This window comes from Prunus avium, chromosome 1, assembly GCF_965620075.1.
Source record: "Prunus avium chromosome 1, drPruAviu1.hap1.1, whole genome shotgun sequence".
NCBI lineage: Eukaryota > Viridiplantae > Streptophyta > Magnoliopsida > Rosales > Rosaceae > Prunus > Prunus avium.
Genome location: NC_142284.1, coordinates 52,787,569 through 52,810,253, shown reverse-complemented (window position 1 = coordinate 52,810,253; position 22,685 = coordinate 52,787,569). Strand labels below are relative to the sequence as shown.

The 22,685-nt window shown below is 39.9% G+C and overlaps 4 protein-coding genes across 4 annotated transcripts; 2 read left to right on the top strand and 2 right to left on the bottom strand.

Annotated features, from left to right (window-relative positions):
• Positions 1-1,562: 1,562 nt before the first annotated feature.
• On the top strand, positions 1,563-7,164 carry LOC110766267 (DDT domain-containing protein DDR4). Its single transcript, XM_021969557.2, has 11 exons — positions 1,563-1,937; positions 2,028-2,138; positions 2,982-3,068; positions 3,167-3,204; positions 3,296-3,377; positions 3,597-3,703; positions 3,783-3,942; positions 4,025-4,117; positions 4,240-4,363; positions 4,668-4,710; positions 5,025-7,164. The coding sequence occupies exons 1-11, from the start codon at positions 1,752-1,754 to the stop codon at positions 5,596-5,598; spliced, it is 1,605 nt and encodes a 534-aa protein (XP_021825249.1). The 5' UTR covers positions 1,563-1,751; the 3' UTR covers positions 5,599-7,164.
• Positions 5,983-7,473, bottom strand: NAGK (N-acetyl-l-glutamate kinase). The gene has a single exon (XM_021969619.2). The coding sequence runs from the start codon at positions 7,087-7,089 to the stop codon at positions 6,103-6,105; it is 987 nt and encodes a 328-aa protein (XP_021825311.1). The 5' UTR covers positions 7,090-7,473; the 3' UTR covers positions 5,983-6,102.
• Positions 7,474-8,599: 1,126 nt separating this feature from the next.
• Positions 8,600-11,977, top strand: LOC110766301 (Class II aminoacyl-tRNA and biotin synthetases superfamily protein). Its single transcript, XM_021969599.2, has 10 exons — positions 8,600-9,190; positions 9,271-9,378; positions 9,509-9,622; positions 9,742-10,032; positions 10,121-10,231; positions 10,422-10,475; positions 11,046-11,125; positions 11,239-11,354; positions 11,439-11,553; positions 11,731-11,977. Exons 1-10 carry the CDS (start codon positions 8,684-8,686, stop codon positions 11,855-11,857), a joined length of 1,623 nt encoding a protein of 540 aa, XP_021825291.2. The 5' UTR covers positions 8,600-8,683; the 3' UTR covers positions 11,858-11,977.
• An 839-nt stretch (positions 11,978-12,816) lies between these two features.
• Positions 12,817-22,341, bottom strand: DCAF1 (DDB1-CUL4 associated factor 1). The gene is made up of 14 exons (XM_021969553.2): positions 21,848-22,341; positions 20,683-20,761; positions 20,422-20,538; positions 20,132-20,310; positions 19,214-20,039; positions 19,034-19,131; positions 18,453-18,876; positions 17,732-18,334; positions 17,390-17,572; positions 16,783-17,292; positions 15,874-15,984; positions 15,582-15,700; positions 13,854-15,480; positions 12,817-13,644 (listed from the first exon to the last, which is right to left on the bottom strand). The coding sequence occupies exons 1-14, from the start codon at positions 22,114-22,116 to the stop codon at positions 12,946-12,948; spliced, it is 5,844 nt and encodes a 1,947-aa protein (XP_021825245.1). The 5' UTR covers positions 22,117-22,341; the 3' UTR covers positions 12,817-12,945.
• Between the last annotated feature and the right edge of the window lie 344 nt (positions 22,342-22,685).

Genomic DNA, 22,685 nt, shown 5'->3' with positions numbered 1-22,685 from the left:
TTGTATGCAAATAGTGGCTTGTGAGTCGTCAATTGAGATATGTAATGTGAGATTATTTCTTGGTTTGGGACTCCTCTTAGAATTATTGAGGATGTTGTGATTAAAGATTTGCTGTAATTATGGGGTTGAGATGAACATAGAGTGGTGAGGGGTAAGATAGTAGGGTGTGGGGTGTGGAGTTGATGAGTATTTTAATTTTTCTATTGGGTGTGTATTTAGGGGTAGTTTGAGAAGATAGTGGGGTTTTCTTAGAGATTGAGAAAATTTGAATTAGAAGTTGGGGTTAACTTAGATATGGGGTGAACAAAGAAATGTGCGAGATTTAAATAGAAAAACTTTTTTTTTTTAAAGGTTATCCAACAATGCATTTCAACAATTGGAATCTTTTATACTTTTTTGGTTGCCACGTTTAGGAATGGAGAGGGGCTATTCACACCTACACACACGATGCCATGGAAAATTTAACTCGCATACCACTAGACTAGCATGCACGACAACAACTCTACCGCTGAACTAAGACCATGTTTGCCACAATCTCCACTTTTATACCGGGATCAGTTTCTCTGGAACTTGGAAGGGTAGATGATATTTTAGTGGCTCCTTGGTGTCATTGGACCAAAAGGGAGATGGGTATACCCGGAAGAACGGATATGACAACAGCTTAGGCCCAAGCCAGTTTAAACCAAATAGCCTAACTTAACTAGCAATATTAAATCAAAATAGGACAAAATACAAGCTTGCAACGAGGAACATATAAAAACACACGTTTCAAAACAAAACAACGAATCTATCTAAAGCATTGGTGAAAATTAAAAAAATTCGAAATTTCTTCCAACAACCACAGAGAAGATTAGTGAAGATTGAAGAAGCACCATACCATATGATCAAGAGAATTGCGCCGATTCAAGAACATTATATAGGAGCAGAAGAACCCGTAAAAATAAGGTAGTCTTCTTCAACACGATGGAAACACCATTACTACCTTTATTACCACCACTATCTTCATCTTAATCTCCACTTTTATCACATGCTTAGCACATAAGACTTCCACATTATGTACATTTTAATATTCATCCACATTTCTATATTTTACCAAATGATTTAACATTTTTTTTATACTCATAACACTTTAAAAATATTATTTTATTAAACATGTAACTGCTTTACTTTACAATTGATTATTTTTAGAACACACAACAGAAATTATTTTAAAAAGCAAACTAGCACTAAAAGCGATTTTAATAGTGTTTGGCAGAAAAATTATAAAGTGTTTATGGGTGATAAAATTTTAGATTAGTACCAAGAAAGAGCTTATCCAAGAATCACTTTCAAGAGAAAGCTTTGATTTGTAATTAAATATTTGATACTCTTTTAATACTACTTTTATGCTTATTAGTGAAAGTGTTTCTTAACAAAATAATCCCAAACGAGCCCTTCATAAGTTTTATAATTAGAATTCTAATTTAATTTATTTAATCAGAAATTGTGTTGAAACGCAGCGTTCCGTCTCGGACAGAGAGACCTAACACTGGAGACAGAGGGAGAGTCGAAAAGTCGGTCTTCAAATTAACCCTAGAAATGTAACCTTAACCACGATCTCTGGTAAAAAAAAGATTTAGGCGGGAAAACCCTCGAAACAACATTTCACCCCAACTTTAATTGCCCACAACTCTCCCTCCCTTTTCATTGAATTTCATCATCCGCTTCTTTTCCTCTCCCTCTCTCTCTAAGCATATCTTTGTCCGTGCGGTATGGCTGGGGGTCGCCGGAGGCGGGAGGCGGACGGCGTCGTCAAAGAAGAAAAGAGGTCGGCGAAGGAGGACGTGGAAGTGATGGTTTTGGAGGAGGAAGAGGAAAAAGAGGAAGATCCTCTAAAGGCTCAGGTCGCGAAGCTTCGTCAGCGATGGGAACTGGCCTCCGTCCTGGACTTCTTGATCGTAAGATCCTATTTTGTTGGTTTCACAGAGAGAGGTAGCATATTATTCTGCATTTGTTTTCGTTTTGAAATGTTGGTGTTGTTTTGGTAGGTTTTTGAGCCATTGGTTGGGAAGGCTGCGAAAATATCAGCTGAAGAGATCGAGATGGGTTTGATAAACCCAGGCGGTGCACTTGCTCAGCTTCACATTGCCCTGTTGAAGGTTTTTTTATTTTTATTTTATCATATTTATTAGTTTGTTTGATTGATTTTACTATTTGCTTCTTAAGTTGTTTAGAACTTTATATGAAACACCATTGCCTCTGGAGCGATTAGAATGTGTGAGCAAAGGCTTATAGTTGTTGGTGCATTAATGTGTTTTACATTTTGCTATTACTCGTTGGCATTGAATGAGCATCTGATTTGGTGTTTGGTGTTTTCATTTAACGAGAAATGTGATTGTTGCTTATATATGGAATATTGTTGGATGAAGACAAGGGTGAGAAATGGTGTCTAATGGTTTCTTTTGCTTTGTTTATTTTTGGGGGATTAGGCAGAATTGTGTCTTCAATGGATTTTCTTAAGTCATGGATTTGTAGAATGTGATACATATGGTAAATATAAGAATTTAATTATTTACATGATATATTACTATATATGTTCAGTCTAGTAATGCTGTTTTGCCAAAGCTTAACTTAAGAATCTAATAGTTGAACTGTGTCATATTCTTTCATTCAAACAGTTATGACTGATTTTGTTTACCCAAGTTTAAATATCTTAGCTGATTCTTTCTCTATTTAGACTATGATTGACTGAAAAATTGGTTTTGGTGAAGACAAAAATGAAGTCAGTTTTATTACTGATTACGGAGAGTTTTTGGATTAAGAAACAAACAGGATAGTCTTGGTAGGAATATGTCGATTTCAAAAATCATAAGGAAAACAATTTTATTTGTTTTCAGCTGGGTCTGAAATCCCTACATATACAAAATATTCGTCTTTTCTTGTTTTCTTCCCTTTTCCACATATGATCATCTTCATCTCATTCTAACCTGTGTTATTTCCAGGGAATACCACCTGCAAGTAAAGCATTGGATGGCTCTGATGCATGGGTGACTGTGCTTTGTAGGAAACTAGCAACATGGTGGCCATGGGTGAGTTGTTTTAGAATCTAGGAGTTTGACTCCTTTTGCCCCCCTTCTTTATATAGCCTGTGTATAACCTGCAGCAATATATTTTCTCTTTACTGCAGGTTGCTGAAGGGGAGATTCCGCTAGTGGCAGCTAAAGGGTATTGACAATGTGTTAGTTTGACCGTATTTAATCTGATTTAGTTTTTTTTAAATCAACTATAATTTTTGCCATTTGTGCTGTTTTTGCAGAGAAGAGATATCTCGTTACAAGGAACTCGATCCAACAAAACGCTTACTACTCTTAAAAGCACTTTGTGAACTCAGAGCTGATGTACTAAGTCCTACTTCTTTTTCCTGTATTTGTTTCTATATGTCTAGGTGGTTTGCATGCTTTTTAACCATTGGATCACCTAACTTTATGTTACAATTGCATTATACCTGAACATGTGATTATATGTTGGAAGTATATATGGGAGTTTGATATAAGTAAATTTTGTTGTTGTTGTTGAAAGATGGTGTGATATAAATAACTCTTTTTTTTGGTTCCCAGCAAGATGATGCCTTAGCTTATATTAACGATGCTCTGAAACAAGGAACTGAAGTTTCTTTCTTTCGCAAAAATAAGATAGGAGGAGATGGAAATGGAACTTCCTATTGGTAATATTTTGATATGTTATTAATTTTATGCCTTTGATAGCACAATCAGTTGTAATACCAGTTACTGCATTCATTTCAGGTACGAGGGAACTACGATTATTGGTCATAGATTATACAAGGAAGTAACTGCCCTTGAGTCAAAGGCAAAAGGCAGGGGAAAAAGATGTTTAAACCTAGCAAATATTAGTCTCCAGTGGGAAACACTGGCAACCAATCTCGAGGAATTTCGTAAAGTTGTAGTAAGTTTGTACTTTGTTTTATGGGTATTATTAATAAAATTTGTTTCTCATAAAAGAAATTATCCCTTCCCTGTCATGGTAGGATGAACTCTCATCAAGCAAAGTTGTAGCAGATGTTTCTGTTGCTAAGACTATTGAAACCAATGCTATTCCTGTTCTTGAGAAACTTCAGAAGGTAAACTTTTGCAATCCTTTTGTGGCTGTTAATTTTAAGATTGTGGGTACCGTCATTAGCAGTGAACCTTATGCAACAGCTTAGGCTTGTGTTGTTTATACTAAAACTGTTGTATTCTACAGAAGAAAGAAAGGGCACTAAAGCAGAAAGAAAGGCAAGAGAGGCATCTGAATAATTTGAGAAATTCTTGTGGTGCTGGAACTACTCGTTCCTGTCGCAACCGTAGGCCTGTCAGCTACACATTTGGTATGATGAAAATTTTGTTTGGCTAGCTCCTTCTCAACATGTGACAAGTCAATTGCTCCAATAATTTTGATTGCATCAAACACTGGCCCTAAACTCTAACTGATTGTTTATAAATGATGTCTGGGAAATTAGAGGAGTTTCAGGGTAAGCTTTGAACTTGAGAACAGATATTTTATTTCTTTATCTGTTATGATCAATGATTGTTAATTTATTCTGTATGTATCCTGTTATGACCCTATACTTCATATCTCCTTATTTTTTATCCTTACATTCTAAGAGAGATTTTGTTTTGAATAATGCGCAGATGAGTACGATCGGGCTATTCATGAGGCTATTAAAGTAACAAAGTAAGACTTCTGTAATAGTTCTGGATATTTTGCATAGTCCCCATTTTTTGTGACCCTCCTTGCATATTGCATGGTTTCAAGTACATTTTGTTTTCTTGGAAAATGATTTTCATCGGCATATGAAGGTTACTACTGAAAGGATGTTATAGTTCTGGATGTATGCAACATTTTTTTCACAATTTTCTTTCATGTCTGTTCGTTATTCTAAAACTTGTTCTTGATTCTTTATGCGGCCTCTTTGTGGCCCAGTCTGCTAGTTTGTTTCCACATTATATTACTTTTCTCACCAATTGTAAATCTTACTTGGGGTCCAGTGGGAAGAGAACTGCCGACGAGAAAAGGCAAGAGGGTAAGCGTAGAAGAAGAAATAGCAGTGACACTAATGGTGCCCCGGAGAGAGACACAAACTCAGAAGACAATTCAGCTAAAAGAAGTGATTCCAATGACAGTGACGCCAATGATTCTGGTAAGAAGGATTACTCTGCGGGCAGTGACACTGCGAGCGACAGGTTTGAAGAAGTTGCTAGTGATGACGATGATAACAATTGGGATGATGGTGGAACAAAGGATGAAGATAAGGGTGACCATAGTGACTCAGGCAAATCTGAGACAGACAAGAACCATGCTCAAACTGATAGTATTGCCCTAAAGCCTATGGGTGTGCGATGGAGTAAAAGACTAGCTGGAGACACTACCCATCCAGTTCTGGAAAACAGAAACTTGGGCACCAAGAGTAGGTCGAGACAAAGACCCATCTGTAACTCTGCTCTTGATTCTGTTGTAAGACAAGACTCTGATGACGAGAACTCATTGGAACATGCAAATGGTGAGATAGCAGGGCACGATGAATCTCCAGTTACTGATCCAGAAGAGGTCAGTGAAAACTGAAAGCATTCTAAAGCAGAACCACCCAAGTCATTATACAGTGTAAGTTGATTTTCCTCAAACTTTGTATTCAGGAGGAAACTTTTGGAACAATCGTTTGTAAATGCAATAGGAGGACCTTTTTTTGTTTCCCATGGCATCCATCATGTCTCAGTTTCAGAAATTGATCTGTTCATGCCGTGTAGTCTCCGCTAAATCCTTTTTGTTTGTATTTACTGGGACACCATTGTTAATTTATGCCAGATGATTTATACTAATTCATCTGCTGATTTCTGGGGATGTGAAGCTTGATTATTTTTGCATCACTTAATGCCACTTAAAATGTTCTTCATGACATAAAGTTATGCAGATATTGAAATTGGGTAACAGTAGAAACTCACCAAAGCATATAGTAAAATTTTAGAGCGGCTGATAATTATTGCAAATTATGGGATGACAAAGAGCTCTCAATATTCTCTCTCAAATTCATAAACAATTACACTCTTAATCAAAGCAATTAGCATTTAACTATCCACTAATCATGGTCCCAGCTCCTTCATCAGTCAAAATCTCAAGCAACAAAGAATGGGGCACTCTCCCATCAACAATGCTAGCAGTCTTCACCCCCTGAGCCAAAGACCTCACACAGCAATTCACTTTTGGTATCATACCCCCACCAATCTTCCCCTCCTCCACCATCTTCTTCACTCCCTTGATGTCAATCTCCTTCACCAAGCTAAACGCGTCGTTTCGATCGCTCAAGATCCCCGCCACATCCGTCAGCAGAATCAGCTTCTCCGCCCCCAGCGCCGCCGCCAGCTCTCCCGCCACCGTGTCCGCATTGATGTTGTACTGCTGCCCCGTCTCATCCGCCGCCACCGACGCGATCACGGGGATGTGGCCGTCGTTCACGATCGACCACAGCACAGTGGGGTCCACCCGAGCAACCTCCCCGACGAACCCGAGCTTAGCGGCGTTCGGGGCGGGTCGGGCGGTGACGAGGCGACCGTCGAAGCCGCAGAGCCCGATGGCCTTGACCCCGGCGCGGTCGATGAGCGAGACTAGGTTTTTGTTGACTTTTCCGGCGAGGACCATGGAGACGATCTCCATTGTGGCGGCGTCGGTGACTCGGAGGCCGTCGTGGAAGCTGACCTCGATGTTGAGGCGCTTGAGCCAGTGGTTGATCTCGGGCCCACCGCCGTGGACAAGGATGGGCCTGAGGCCGACGCATGAGAGGAGGACGAGGTCGTTGACGACGGAGGCCTGGAGGGACTCTGATTTCATGGCGGCGCCGCCGTACTTGACGACGATGGTCTTGCCTCGGAATTTTTGGATAAAGGGGAGAGACTCGGCGAGGATGTCGACTCGGAGCTGACCCGGAGTGGTTGGGGCTTGTGAGTCAGAGAGCGAGTTGCGGATTGAGAGAGAGAATGGGGGTTTGGGACGACGGAGGGTGAGTTTGTTCGGGAGATTGAGGGGCGTAGAAGGGTTTATTAGGGTTTTAGCTGCCAACATTTTTGAGTGAGGCAGTAGAAGCAAGCAGCAGGGAAAGGGTTTGTGGAGGGAGAGTGAGAGTGAGAGTGAGCTTTTCAGAGACTGAAAAAGCAGGGAGGAAGGAGAAGGAGAAAACGAAAACCCACGATTTTATTCTAGTTTTTTTAATCAAGGGTTTAAGTTGACGGTAGCAATCGAATCAGATAACGAGCGAAAGCAGCATCTTTGCCTACTCAAAATTGTTCCAGGTAGCAATCGAATCAGATTCTGTGATGGCAAAGAATTTCACAGGGAGATTTTCTTACCTGTTTACCTCTCTCTCACGGGTTAGGCTGTAACTCTCTGGTTCCCTTGGTTCACGCATTGAACTTGTTGGAAATAAACTTTCCTAATCTTCGACCAAAAGGAAAAAAACACTTTCCTAAAAGATGATAATGTAGGGTCATTTTCTCTCATTTGGTTACTGGAGTATTATGAATGAAAAGTTATTCAATTTTTTAACAATATTCTTGATTTTTTTATTATTAATAGTTATTAATATTAAGAGTTTCTTAAGGGTCAAATGTGGTATTTACAAATAATAACATGGGTAAGTTAGTCCAAAAAATCTGCATTAAATGTTTTCCCCAAGTGAAGGCAAAAAAAATTCCCAAAGTGAGCCAAGGGTATGAAATTCCCACTACATGAGAAGTCCATACCCACAAGGACGAAACTACACTATGGCTAGAGTGGGCTTTAGCCTAGTGCAAAGTTTGGGAAAAAAGAAATTTAATACTAATTTTGAGGCACTACACCTCATTTTACAATAATTAGCCCAATCCATTCAAGCAAAAATTAGCATGTCCTATCCAAACAGATCTCCAATTAGCTTCAAGTTTCCCCATATGAGAAAATAAATGAAATTTTATTTAGATCTTTACCCATATAAGAAATAATAGCTCACTTGCATACCCATGAGTCCATAATTGCAAATGCACTTATCAAACATTGGAATGCAATTTGAAGCTCATTTCAAGCTCCTAAATTTTAAACCAAATGGGCCCTTTAGGCTTAGAAGTGGCTTGGCCCAATAAAAGTTGATGGTTGAAAATTGGCCCAAGAAGGATTGATTGGTGAAAAACTTTGCTTTAACCAAATGGGCCCTTCAGTATATATATATATATATATATATATATTTTTAATCGAGTAAGAAATTAAGTTTTTTTTTTCCGCTTTAATATTGAACGTTAAAAAGAAATTAACGAGGGTAAGAATAGAATAGAAAAGAGAAAAAACAAAATTTATTAAAAAGTATTAAAAAACAAAAGGGAGCAAGTAGAGAAAATGAGAGTGGGGAAATCAGCTCCCTTAAAAAAAAAAAAAAAAAAGGAGAATGTAAATTTTGTGTATTTCAATTATTATTGGAACTCTCAATGGACACGTGTAGGGCTGCAGTGGGAGAGTCTGAATTTACACTCAGCTCTGGGCGACTTAGGATAGATTCCTCTATAGCCTAAATTATACTCGTATATATATAATCCTACAATACAAAACGCACACAAAATTTCCAAATATTTTAGCAGTCGAGACATCTCAGTCCACCACTCTACTATTCTGAACGCGACTCGACCCGACAATGTCCACACCCGAATCGCAACCCCCTTCCGAAGACGCAGCTTCCATCAGCAAAAAGGCCGCCAAGAAGGAAGCCGCCAAGCAAGAGAAGCTTCGCCGCCGCCAAGAGCAAGAAGCCCTAGCCGCCGCCACTCGCTCTCTCGCCGTCGATGACGAGCAGGACCCGCTGGCCGCCAACTATGGAGACGTCCCGCTCAACGAGATACAATCGAAGACGGTGGAGGACGTCAGCCGATGGACCGAGGTCGGCGCTCTGACGAACACATTGGAGAACCGCTCGGTGCTGATTCGAGGCCGAGCGCAGACGATCCGAGCCGTGGGGAAGAACATGGCGTTTGTGGTCGTCAGAGAGAGAGGCTTCACCGTGCAGTGTGTGGCTACGGTCCAGCCTGATACCGTGAGCCGCCAGACGGTGAAGTACGTTGCCGGTTTGAGCCGCGAATCGATTATTGATATTGAAGGAGTTGTTTCTGTTCCCAGTGTTGAGATAAAAGGCACCACACAGCAGGTAATTTTTTATTTCTATTTTTTTATAAATTCACTGCTTAGTTAATGCGTGATTATAATTGAAATGTTGATTTTAATTAGGTGGAGGTTCAAGTGAGGAAAGTGTACTGTGTGAGTAAAGCTGCTGTGCTACCTATTAACATTGAGGATGCAGCTCGAAGCGATGCTGAAATCGAAAAAGCTTTGCAGGTACAATGACTATTTAAGAGAGTCAGATGAGAGGTTTTTTTGTTTTTGTTAATTGGATTCTTGAAATTTTGTCAAGGATTTGGAATTTTTTTTTGTATGTAAATTAATTGGATCGTTTGGTGGGTTTTAGGCTGGAGAAAAGCTTGTTCGTGTTAATCAGGATACACGCTTGAACAATAGAGTTCTTGACTTGCGAACACCGGCGAATCAGGGGATCTTCCGGATCCAGAGCCAAGTTGGAAATGTAAGTTTTGTTTGTTGCATTTGCAGATATATGCTTTGTGTTTGTTTCTCTTTGTAAAGTTGTAGAAATTTTTTTGTTAGAGTTTAGTTCTGTATGTAATTGGTTGTGTTATTGTGTAGATCTTTAGGCAGTTTTTGTTATCTGAAGACTTTTTTGAAATCCACACGCCAAAATTGATTGCTGGTTCAAGCGAAGGTGGTGCTGCTGTGTTTAGACTCGACTACAAGGGTCAACCTGCCTGCCTTGCCCAATCACCTCAGCTTCACAAGCAGATGGCTATCTGTGGTGACTTTGGCCGTGTTTTTGAGATTGGTGGTGTTTATAGGGCCGAGGACTCCTATACCCATAGGCATTTGTGTGAGTTTATTGGTCTTGATGTTGAAATGGAGATCAAGAGTCACTATTCCGAGGTAGAGCTTCAATTTCTAAGGTTTTCTCGTAGCACACAATATGATCATGGATGTGAGTTACTGAGTAGTTATATGCTTGTTCGTGCAGGTGATGGATATTGTTGGCCGTTTATTTGTTACAATATTCGACACTTTGAACAAGACTTGTGAGAAGGAGCTTGAAGCTGTAGGGAGACAATATCCCTTCGAACCATTGAAGGTCATGATTCTTATTTGTTTTTTTATTGACATGATAATTGTAATGTGATATGTTTGGTGTGCTGCATGATCTTTTCCTAATAAACTCATTTATATTCCAGTCAGTTATAGAATAAAATGTTACCAAATATTTCAGGCCTGTGTCCATAAAGTTTTTGGATTCTGATTATTGACATTTCATAAATTTGCAGTACTTGCCAGAGACTCTACGCCTTACATTTGAAGAGGGTATTCAAATGCTCAAGGTTAGGAATATGATGTTAATTTTATTTATTTACTTATTTTCATTGGTTCATGTTTTGCACTGAATAAAATAGAGAAATTAAATGAATGATTGTAGATTTTGATAGGGCTGTTTCACAGTTCACAAGTTACATGGTTCTCTAGGAAGCATGAGTTTTAAGAAATCTTGAAGCTGAAGAGGAGATAGAATACTATCATACTAGTTTAATCTTTCATTCGGTGGTAAATTTATTTATTTATTTTTATGATTAGGAGAGCTTTAGATGGATTAGAAAGCTCCATGTAGGCAATTGCTGGTAATTCAGAAACTTGTGTTCGTGAGCTGTAGAAAACAACCCAACAAATTAGGTAGTCTGGAGTTATCTTGCAGAGTGGGCAACAAGTGAAAAGAATGGGCCGAATAATTTAAAACTTGTGCGTAAATGAGCTGAATATTTCTTTGTTTATTTATTTGGACTAAACTCTTATGTATATGATTTTTTTTGCATGCATGGAATGCTAAAACATGCACGACCTGCTTTCAATTGCAGAGTTTTCTTTCTTTTTATTGTAAGTTTTACCTCTTTGTATAGGATGCTGGCGTTGAAGTGGATCCTATGGGGGACCTTAACACTGAGGTGGAGAGAAAACTGGGGCAACTGGTTTTGGAGAAGTAATTTTTAATTTTCTTGCTCTATATCTTCATAAGTATATGTTTTAGTTTGCTCACGGTTAATTTAGATTCTGTTATTATAAATGTTTGAACTGGATTTTACTGGATCATAGGTACGGCACTGAGTTCTACATACTCCACCGCTATCCTTTGGCTGTGAGGCCATTCTATACGATGCCTTGCCACGATAATCATGCCTACAGTAATTCATTTGATGTTTTTATTCGAGGTAAATCATCAATGGCTGTATCAGCATTGTTGTCTTGGTTTTAAATATCAACGAAAATCTAATTATCTATTTCCCATCCCTCAGGCGAGGAGATAATTTCTGGCGCCCAACGAGTGCACGTGCCAGAATTACTGGCTGAACGTGCACAAGCATGTGGGATTGAACTAAAGACAATTTCAACATATATTGATGCTTTCAGGTATTCATATTTTTTCTTCCCATGTTATTATTGATATCATTTTTTAAAATATTCCAAGTCAAAAGCTCTTTACAAATTTGGCTTTTTACCATGCTATACACCTCTCTGCTGCTCAAATATGTTTGGCATAAGTTTTTTGGGCCCGGCTCTTGTTAACCCTTGTGATGGCTCTTACAGATATGGTGCACCTCCACACGGTGGGTTCGGGGTAGGGCTGGAGCGCGTTGTCATGCTTTTCTGCGGTTTGAACAACATCCGCAAAACTTCTCTGTTTCCTCGTGATCCACTTAGGATTGCCCCTTAGCGTATTTTTCATTTTGGCAGAATTCGATCGTTAGAGATCTAAAACATACTTAATTTCGTTTCTGTTCTTTAGTTTGTGAGACAATCAATTCTTAAAAGTGATAAAATGCACATTGTCCGATGATTGCGTTGTTTTTATTGATGTTCGTACGATTTGAAGTGAATGGATGGATGGATGGGTTAGAAGGCAAGTAGATAGTAGATGGAATACATGATAGCTCGCTACCGCATAGACAAAAAATTCTTACGTGGACTAACCTAAGAATTAGGAGTTCAATTTTCTTTAACAAAGTTATTTTTCAGTCTAACCACTAACAAAGTGAAAGAAGAGCAAATCCATAATGTTTATTTTGTTCTTTCTCTATATGCTGTCATATTCTCTCTCTCTGATGGTTCTCTGTGTTGGTAGTTTTTTGTATTTTTCAGTTTGTATCATGTGGGTTTCTGTTGAGCATTGATCTAGTGATTCTTGATCTGCTTTGTTCGGATATGTTTGTGCTGAAAATCTTTATAATGAAGGGGAATGGTTTTGCTCACCACTTGAGAAAAACAAAAGAAAAACAAAATAAAAAGACTTTGGACCCCTCTGAAGGCAAGGCAGGCAGGAACGCAAGAGCGAAGTCTTCTTCATGGACGACTTGCAGAGTTCGGAGGTCCAAAACTACAATAACCCCTACATGCCATTGAATTGATGGGTTTTTGTTTTTTGGTGTTTTGTTTTAGGGGATATCTTTTCCAGGTTGGGTTACGATTATGAAATTGCATACCACCAAAACGGTGCGTTTAATGGCTTGAAAATAAAATTTCTAAAATCTCCCAGCTGTGTCCAATCTCCCAAAAGAATTGAAATATTGCATTCCCATAAGTTCCAGAACAATTAATTATGGTGTAATCACTGAACCCAGCAAGCAAAAAAACATACAAAGGAAGGTGCGGGTGAAAAATCTACGTGTAAACTAATGAATGAAACTAGCTTTCTTCTCATTGGTAAATAATGCATAAGGAAAACCCAAAAATAAAACAATTAATTACACTATCTGGTCAACTACTAACACGAATCTAATCGGGTTTAAGAAAATTATGTTACAATTAATATCCAAAACCGCCCACATAATCCTCATCACCACTGCTAAAGGATTCCATAAATTGACTATCGTCATCGTCGTCTTCCTCGCCATCTGTCACAATCTCCAGTATTCCACCTCCTCCCTCAAAGTCATCCATAATAAAATCTCCATCCTCGTCGTCATCGTCGAGGTCACTCACGCTGTCATCCTCATCATTGCTCATATCATCAACATCACTGTCAGAATCCCCATCAAGATCTGGGCCCAGTATAGGGTCCACATCATCGTCGTCATCCTCATCCTCGTCATCTTCATCTTCTTCACTCTCAGCATCATCAGGATCAGAATCATCATCAGTCGGCCTCCGGCGACCAATTTCATAAACCCTAGCAGAAGCTAACATATCATCTTGATCATCCATTGTGATCAACCCAACAAAGGAATCAGTTGGCTCTGTTGCAAAGTCAAGGACACAACGATCAACTGGAATAGTGGCAATGTCAGAGTAGTTAACTGCATCCACCGTGCGGAATGCAGCAAAGAGGGGATGCTTTACACGTCGGGTGTGAACCGCTGACATTACATCCTCCAGATTTCGCCGGAGGATTGCATAAATTACATCACCACGCCCATTGAAAGTTATTGTTGTTTGGTCTAATGAAGGTACACTCCGAAGGAGTCTGAATTTCCGGAGATCCCAGACCTCAGAGTTTATAATCACCTGTTGAAAAGAAAAAGATAAATAAATTCAGATTAGAAATGACCAAAAAAGGGGAGAATACAACCTTGCGAGGCAGAATGCAGATGACTGCTTTGGAAATAAGAAGAATACAATAAGAATTGCAGAGTTAACTCATAAACAATGCAAGGGCAAAATACCAATATAATTATAGCCTACTGTGGTAGACGCAAGGGTTTCTTTCTACATACCTCATTCCCAGCAGGATGGAAGCCACCGCCCCCATAATCTGTAAACTGATCAAAACGATGAACAGGGGTAGAAACCCGTCTGTCCCATAGGACCCCATTCCAAAGCAGCATTGTGTCTGAAGGGTTGAAGTGTATATGAGAATAAGAATGTCCCCGACCTGTAGAGCTAGCAGATGTATCTGACAGTTTCGATTCCAACTGGCTAGTTTGGATGTCATACAGGAGAATCTCTCGCCGGGCCAGCTCTGATGGAAGAGCTGCAAAAATATCCCCAAAATTGCTAAATCTTGCAGCCTTACACCCTTCATAGGAATGCATGGGCCCAGAAGAGACTGAAGATGCTTCCCACAACCTCACATCCTGGGAGCTTGAAGAAAGCACCAGCTGGGTCTCACCGGAAAGATGTGACTGAACAAGGGTTATAGGAGACTGGTGGCTTGCACAACTCTCCAGTACATTGCTGCTATTGGAGTCAAAAATTTTGAGCTCACCACCATGGCCGCCTACTGCAATATGAGCGGAATCACTAAGAAAAGAGATGCATGTCAAAGGGGCACCAGAATCATCCCGACAAGTTCGCCATGGTCGGAATCTACTGTAAACAAACTGACGATCCCTGCGATTTCCGTGGACCCCACCATACATGCTTTTGAACTCACGAGTACCAAGCCGGGCTGTAACATTCGATGGGGCATCAAGGCTTCGTCTTGGTTCAGGGCAAACATGTGGGTGTAAAAGAGAGAGTGGTGGAAGAGTGGTTATAGGGGCAGGACATTGCCGGTGCTGGTGCTTCAAATACTGAACAACCACAGAGTCTAGAGTTAATCGCTCTGCGTTGCTTGGCTGAGGGTCACTCTGCAGCCCAAATTGGGAGGATGGTGTTGTCAGGCCCATGCTAGAATTACCATACTGGTTATCATCAGGATACTCTAATGGAAAACAAGCTGGTGTTGATCGACCATATTGATCTCTTAAGTTAGCAGTTGGGGTAGAGAATCCACCAGCATCAGTTAGTAGGCTGGTCTTCCGCATGGTAGTGGGTGTAGGACCAACTGGAGATCGAAGCCCTTGGTCACCAGTGTGAAGACGTTTCCCTGATGATAGCAAACACCCAGGATCCTTTAACTCAGATAATTTCCGTTTCATTGGCAAGACAATGGGCGTCTTGCATTGGGACTCTGTATCAAAAGTAGGTTTTGGCAGGGATGCTGATGGAGTTTCTGATGCATTGGCAGATGCAGAAAACTGTTTCGATGCACCAAAGACTTTCCTGGCTGATGCCCAGTGAGAATCATGGGACTGAGATTGATTCCTTGACTGTAGAGCAAAATTAGGAGAGAAAACTAAAGGTTTCTTCTTTGAATACGAGAAAGCAGAATCAAATTTCACACTTGGTTCCTCATCCCTTGCAGTAATCTTTGATTTGTTTGTAAGAAATCCACTAGGTGTGCGACCAGAGGGCCACTGAAGTTGTACAGAGGGAGCTTCCTGTGTGGCTTGATGAACAAGAGATGAGGGGGCAGCCAAGGATGGCAAAGGCATCAACTGAGCCTCTTTTAGCAGTGAAGCAGCTGTTGCGGCCAAACCAGATGCCTGAAGGTGTTCGTGTATCAAGAGCAATAGTTCCCTGACATTTCAAGTACACATAAAGAGGGAAAAAGTCAACAGAAGAATCAAAAGCAACAAATTTCAACAAATACTGGCATTATACGAGGAATCACTCAATACCTGGAATGGTAAGTGATAGGAGTGGCAGCAGCTATAGCTGCCCTTTCTATGCGCCTCAAAGTTGGCATAGCAGCATCAGTGGCTGCCAATGTACTAGCTCGTCCAGAATTTGTCACAATCTACAACAAAAATAATATGGCATGAGTTTTGACCATGAAGTACAAAGCAGGTTGGGGGAAAGGGAAAAGGGTGCGGGCAAAAGGCTATGGAATAACCCTATCTCATTAATAAAACTGATTCTGTTAAATAAACATTATTTCTAAGCAACTTCTAATTGTAAACAAATGCTTACCGCAATGAGTTCAATTGCTGCCTGTGAAAGTTCAGCTTGCCACCTGCCTTGCTCAGTTGCATTTGTCTGGCTCCCAGAATCTCGAATTAGTTCTGAAAGTTTCTTTCCAACCTAGAACATCATGTTGCACTTAGTAGCAGGAAAAGATTGACTAATATAACATAAGGTCCTAACTTTTGACAATGACAAAAAAAAAAATTTGAATGTAGAATAACAATGAAGAATAACCATGATTAAGAATTTAATGACTTAGAACTTGATGGAAACAGTGAAGAATAACAATAAAAGGAAGTAAACTATGTTTGAAACAAAATCAAAAGTTGAATGTAGAAAAATTAGCCAGCGACAAAGTTATGTCTGAGGCAAAGGGCCAACTAAACCTTCAACTTGAACTAGCAGAGCAGCATAAAATAAAAGAAGACAGCGTAACACTTCTCAGTCTTCTCTGCAACTGATGCTAAACCCTCACATCTGTTAACAAAGAGATTTGTATGTAGCTTCTATAGGAATACTGAATTCCAGAATGCCTTAAAACTTTTACTTTGAAAGTATTTCTTTCTCCATAATATTTAAAGTTCTGGATGAAACTGTACTCATCTCCTAAAGGAAATTTTTAGTCTCGCATTCTCTTGCCCCCCATTTTGGATGTGGTAGTACATTTCCTTAAGGCCCACTAACAGGGGCGACTTATTAAAAACAGGAATCCCTGGTGTTAAATAACTGAGCATGCCCTAATTTCCCTGTACTTTATTTCTTTTTAAAAAAGTCTGATGTTTTGCAACATCATTTAAACCGAATGAGCCGAAGCAGAAAAGATAGGGGTCAACCACATCCAAGGGAAGAATATACAAAATAAAATTTTGATTCTGTAAAGCTGTCATGTCAGTATTGCGTATAAAAGTCATGTACCTGGAGCTTTGTCAATATATGGGCAATAGTATCATCTCTGGCTAAACCAAGAAGGACTCGACAAGCAAGTGCACGGAGACAGTCAAGTGCCGCAGGAGGTGAATATATGCGTGGTTGGAGGAGATGCAGGAGAACTTTTATGCCGTTGTTGGCGCGAACAGCCTCCCTTGCTTGGCGATAGCCTTGCTCTAATTGTGCAGCCAGGCCGGCACCACCTGCAGCAGGTCCTAAAGATATTCGGCGATCCCCCACCAATCCTGACATTGCTGTGGCAGCAGGAGCTTGTGAATTGCTACTGTTGGACTGCGTACCAGGTGCTGCTGCACTACCTCGATCTACTACATCTGAGATATTACGTTCTGTGTTTCTATCTCTTGTCTCTGTAGCAGGACCATTTGAGGTTTGGGCAGAAACAGACTGCTGACCTTGAGCATGCAATGGTGGTTTATTACTGATTGAAGGTGGAGGACAGACAAGATTGACCAACACATTTAGTGCAGGCTGAATGATCTGGAAAAACACAAATAGATAATTAGAATAAATCCAATGATAAAGGCAAAGCAAGACGGACATCCAGTTATAACAAAGTCATAAACAACGTCTTTACCTCAGGGTCCACATAACTACCACCAACACTTGCTGCATCCAAAATGACTGCTATACCAACACGATTATTGCTTAATGTCGAATTCACGATCATCTTGCGGCTGCTAGGGACCAACGTAACAATATGCAGAACACCCAATGCATATTGAAGTAAATCATGTAAATAACGCTCAACTGGTGGAGCCTGCGGAAATCAAAATTCAGCATATCCAGAGAAGGCAGAAAGTGAAAAGTAAGTGAGCATATTGAAAGTTCATGTGGCAAGGGTATAGGAATACATTATAACATTGGCCTGAATAATTTCACACACACACAGAAAGAACTTTAATGTAATATATTATACCTGGCATAACTCCAACATAGTAATATGTCCATTAAAACGCAAGAACTCATCGACTGCAGGCCAACGAGTTCTCACAAATGCAGGACCCAACTTCCGGTCCTTCTGTAACTGCAGAAATACTGCATCCAAAGCTTCATTGCTGATGTCAAGTGGCTTGTAAGCAGCCCTTACACTTGGAAGATTCCGAGCCGCACTTCGATTGTTTTTAATTGGACGAATAGAATCCACGAGCAACAGAAGATGGGCTCTGAAGTATTGCCGCAACGCAACACAAGTGTGGTAAGCTATCTGTTTCTCCGATGAAGTCAGTACCTCTGCAGGTGACCTTTCATTTCGAAGTGATCCTGAACCAGTGAGTCCTAATGCCCCAGAATTTACTCCAGATCTGACCGATGCAGCATCATTTAAAAGGCCCAGTAATTTATGTAAGCCTTCCTGAGTATCAAAAGCATCAAGAACTGCCCGGAAAACAAATGCAGCAGCAAAAAATAAGGCTGCATTTTTCCTGGCTTGATCTTGTGAGCACTCAAGTAGTTGAAGAGCTAACTTAACCACCTGGTTGACCACATCCGAAGGAAGAGCACAAACACGCTCCATAATTCCCTGAAAAAAGATTAATTGGTCATCACAAAAGATGAAGACTAGATGGATATTATTATCATGATGCAAGTAAATGGGAAATTAGTCTCTAACAGCCCAACTTCACACCATGTGTGATTACCTGGAGAGAACCAATAGTAAACAAGCAAGAAGAAAGGCCAAAGAAGGTTTGAGCAACCCTAGGGACAGTAAGCAGTTTCTGCATGCCACCCCTATCCACAAACAAGGCAGCAAATTTCCGATGAGCAGCCAAAGCACAAATGAGCTTCATTATATCAGGCAAGAGCATTGCAACCTTTGATGCCTCTTTATGTCTAGAATTTCGTTGCAATAATGCAAGACATACGTCTACCCCCTTTTCATGCAGTACAGGTCCAAGAACTTCAACATATTCTCCAAGAGTCTCAAGACACTGAATACAGTATTTTTCTCTCAACTGTGCAAGGGACTCGGCATCAAGAATGAAGTATTCTTCAGCATCTTCATGGATTTCTGGTTCTGTGCTGCTTGATGTCATTGATTCGGCATTGATGCTACTCGAGCTCCTGCCACCAATCCATAGGAAGAATTATAACCCGCAGTAAAGAAGTATTATTCTAAGGCAGTACAGCCATAAAAAAAAGTTGATAGCACAGCATGTGATTCATCAAGTATCTGTACTATATACCTCTTCTTTGCATTTAAAAAAAATGAAATACCTACCTTGAAACTTCAACTGAATTGGCAGCATCAATGACAGTAGAAGCTGCTCTTGAAGCAGCCAAAACTGCAGCTTCTTCATTATTTGTCATTTTGAATTCCTGCATAATTAAGCGGCAAACAACTGAGAAGTGAAAACTAAACAAAAACCGTTACAGAGAGTGACAATAACAGCTTTTGTACCTCTAAAGCTGCAGTTTTGACAACTTCAGCAGCAGCATCACCCGCAGCTTTGATGGCTTCTGCAGGTGCATTAGCTGCTCTGGCTTCAGCTTCTGCAGATCTAACTGCTTTCTTTACTAAGTCAGAGATATCTTTACATCCAACTCTGCAGTCCTGGAAGCAGTCATCGTTATCCTCCCTTTCCAGATAGAAAACATCTGTATTCCTGTCCAAACACTTCCTAGAATCTGGTATTTTTTTCACATCGGAATTTTTCAATGCAGCCCTGTCTCTAAAGCTCCGTCCCTGCCCCAACCTACTACCAGATCCTGGAGAGGTCAAGAGCTGTTCATTCTCTACAGCACCTTCATTTGCCCTTCCCTTCCCTCTAGATCTTGTCCATCCACGGTTGGGTCTGCGCCTTGAGGAGTCGTCTCTCCCATTTTCATCAAAATCTCCAAATTTCATCTTTCCATCTGCATCATAGATCTCAACCCCCTCAGCCAATCCATCAGGTGGTTCTCCTCCATCAACCCAACGCTCTTCACCAAACGCTTGCCTACTGATACTTCTGTCCTGAATCCCTTCAACGTTCTGGTCATCTAAACATCTCTCATCTGTTATCCTTGGATCATCAAAATGGGTTGTTTCCAGAACCTGCCGAACCCTACCCCGACCTTCATCTCTACCTCTTACACAAACAGCATTCAAGGTATTTTTGCTCTCTGTTAAATGATTAGAATCCTTTTGAGTAATACTTGACTCCCCCAAAACACGCACACGAAGATAACGCATAAGTTTGGCTGACAATCCAGACGTCAACACATCTTCCACTACTTGACCACCACTATTTTCAATAAAAATTAAGATAGGTGAACCAAACTAGTCAATAAGAATAAAATGAGGAAGGGAAAATAAAGATACAAAGAAGGAGCATACCCAGCCAAACATACAGCAAGAAGTCCTGTAGCATAGGTCTTCAGCATTTCAAAATCTGAGACCTCCTTGCCCCCCAAATCATGCTTCCAATTCTGGTATTCAACAGATGAGCTGGAAGTCTCATCCATCACCCAATCTTTTATTTTCTCCAAAACAGCTTCTTCAAAAACATGAGGATACTGTATCACATTCACGCTTGTCAGATTGATAACAAGCCATAATAATCATCTTCATTAAGGAACAAATAAAATAAATGAAACTCGATGGTATCAGAAAAACAACAATCTTACAATCCAGGTTAGTGAACAGCTTAAAAGCAGCCTTCCAGCAGCTGCCTGGACGGCAACAGAGTATCTTGTTTCCGACAGATACTTTGAAGATATTAATTCAAAGAAATCATCATGTTCCTGGCAAAAAGAGAAAAAAATTAGAACAAAAGCTTGGTCCCTGCAAACAAGATATAATCCAAATATATGAATACATTTTAGCAACCATCCCAAAAATAAATAAATAAAAATTACAAAAGGAAACCACACGCCAAAACCAGTTACCCGGACTAAGTTCCCTAGCCGTCCGATGTTATGTGAAGCACGAGCATTGCTGGATGAATGACCATTCTCTTCCATGTATCTGCATTAAACGATAGTTTTTTCTTCTTTAGGTAAGGTTCAGAGTTTATTTACCAGAACAAAGTTTAACAATGTAAATAAATAATCAGCCACAAATAATGTATAAATATAAGATCACAGACTTGTGCAACAAAACAAACAGTGAAAAGTCACCTGACAGTACATATATAACCAGACAAAGCATTCTAAATAAACAAGAACAATCATAATTCCCACCAAAAAAGATATTAGAACTTCGGATTCTGAAGTATTATTACCTAGCTATTAGAAGTTGCCACCATTCAGACAAAATCCATACCTAACCACTCAAGCACACCCCAAAGTTAATACATCTAGTGAACTGACTGCCAACTGACTTTCCTATGCTAAGAATAATAATTCCTGTACACCAGAAAAAATTTAAAATCATCGACTCGGCATCCTAAAGACAGTTGCTTGAACACATCCATCGCCTTGGCCATTGAAAAATCCTAACCTCTTTATATAACTACAATGACATTCCATGTCGTCCTTAAACCCTAACTTTGACTACAGCAACTCAAAGTCTTCAAACTAAATTTACATTTTCTGTGATCTTCTGCCCTACATGACCTATCAAGATTATATATCAAGTATCGATACCCAATCCTACCAGAATATCATACCACCAGCAAGCCATGCATTACTAAGTAAAGCGGAAGAAGTATTGCTTACAAGGAAATGAAACGTCGACTGTGTAAATGACAGTCACCAAGAGCATTCCAAAAATTCAAATTATCACCAATTTCAAGGCAATAAGCAAATACATAATTATACAATTGCCAACAAAGCCATTAAATTCACACACAATACCTTTGAAATCATTAATCTAAAACCTCTTAATTTGTAAGTTTATCGTCATTAATCGTGTCACAATTTTTTTTTAAAACTCAATATTGAAAGGAAAAGAAAAATAAGAAGAAAATGCAAATGATGAAAACACAAAGCACAGCATTACAACAACAACTCGCACTGAGTGGCATCTCAGACTCAATTCTTGAATAAATTCGCATCAATTTACATAATAAAGCTTCAAAAACAAAAGTTCAAAAGAAGAAACGGTTCGAACCGAGACTCTTGAGTTTCAAGAAGGGAGGCAAGTGCGTGAAGAACAGTAGGATTAGGGTTATCCGGCGCGGAAGTGATCTTGTCCATAAGCTTCTGGGCCTTGGCAACCAATTCGTCGTCTTCATTCTTAACCTCCTCTTCTTCATCGTCGTCTTCGTCCTCGCCTCCTTGAGATTGGGATTCGGGCGCTGGCGGAGGCGGTGGAGGTGGCGCTGGTGGCTGGGCTTGCCCTTGCCCTAAGGTTTGCTGCTCATCCATGGCCGCCTCCATATGCTATCGAATACAGAGACAGATGAATTTGTATAGAGAGAGAGTCGCGAAGGGATTAACAATTGAAATTGAATATTTCTGTGTTTGTGTGTTTTATTTACGTTAATGTTTTTGAATTGGATTTTCAGGGTTTCTGTTATTTATAATTTTATAGGTTTTTGGAGTTTGCAGAGCGAAAGAGATGGAGAGGAAACAAAAAAAAAATGAAAGGGGAACAAAAGTTGTTCTTGCGTAGTGTGCGTTCGATTTTATAGTGGAGGAGAAAAGAGTGCGAAAAGGAAAGGTCGACTCGGAAAGTTCCGGAAACAACCCGACCCGGTAATTTGGAACCCTACCCTACCGGCGTTCACTTGAACCGTGCGTCATCTGACCCGTTTTGTGATTTCTTTATTTTTCTAGGAGCATTTTCTTTCTTTTACTATTATTTTTAACAGAAAATAAAATTTAACACATCACTTACGACATGTTTTTACTGACCAAAAATTTACCACAACACTTTATGAATTTGAATATTATCAATTTCTGAATTTTTTTTTCTATTTACACTCCCTTTTATTTTTTAATATTTT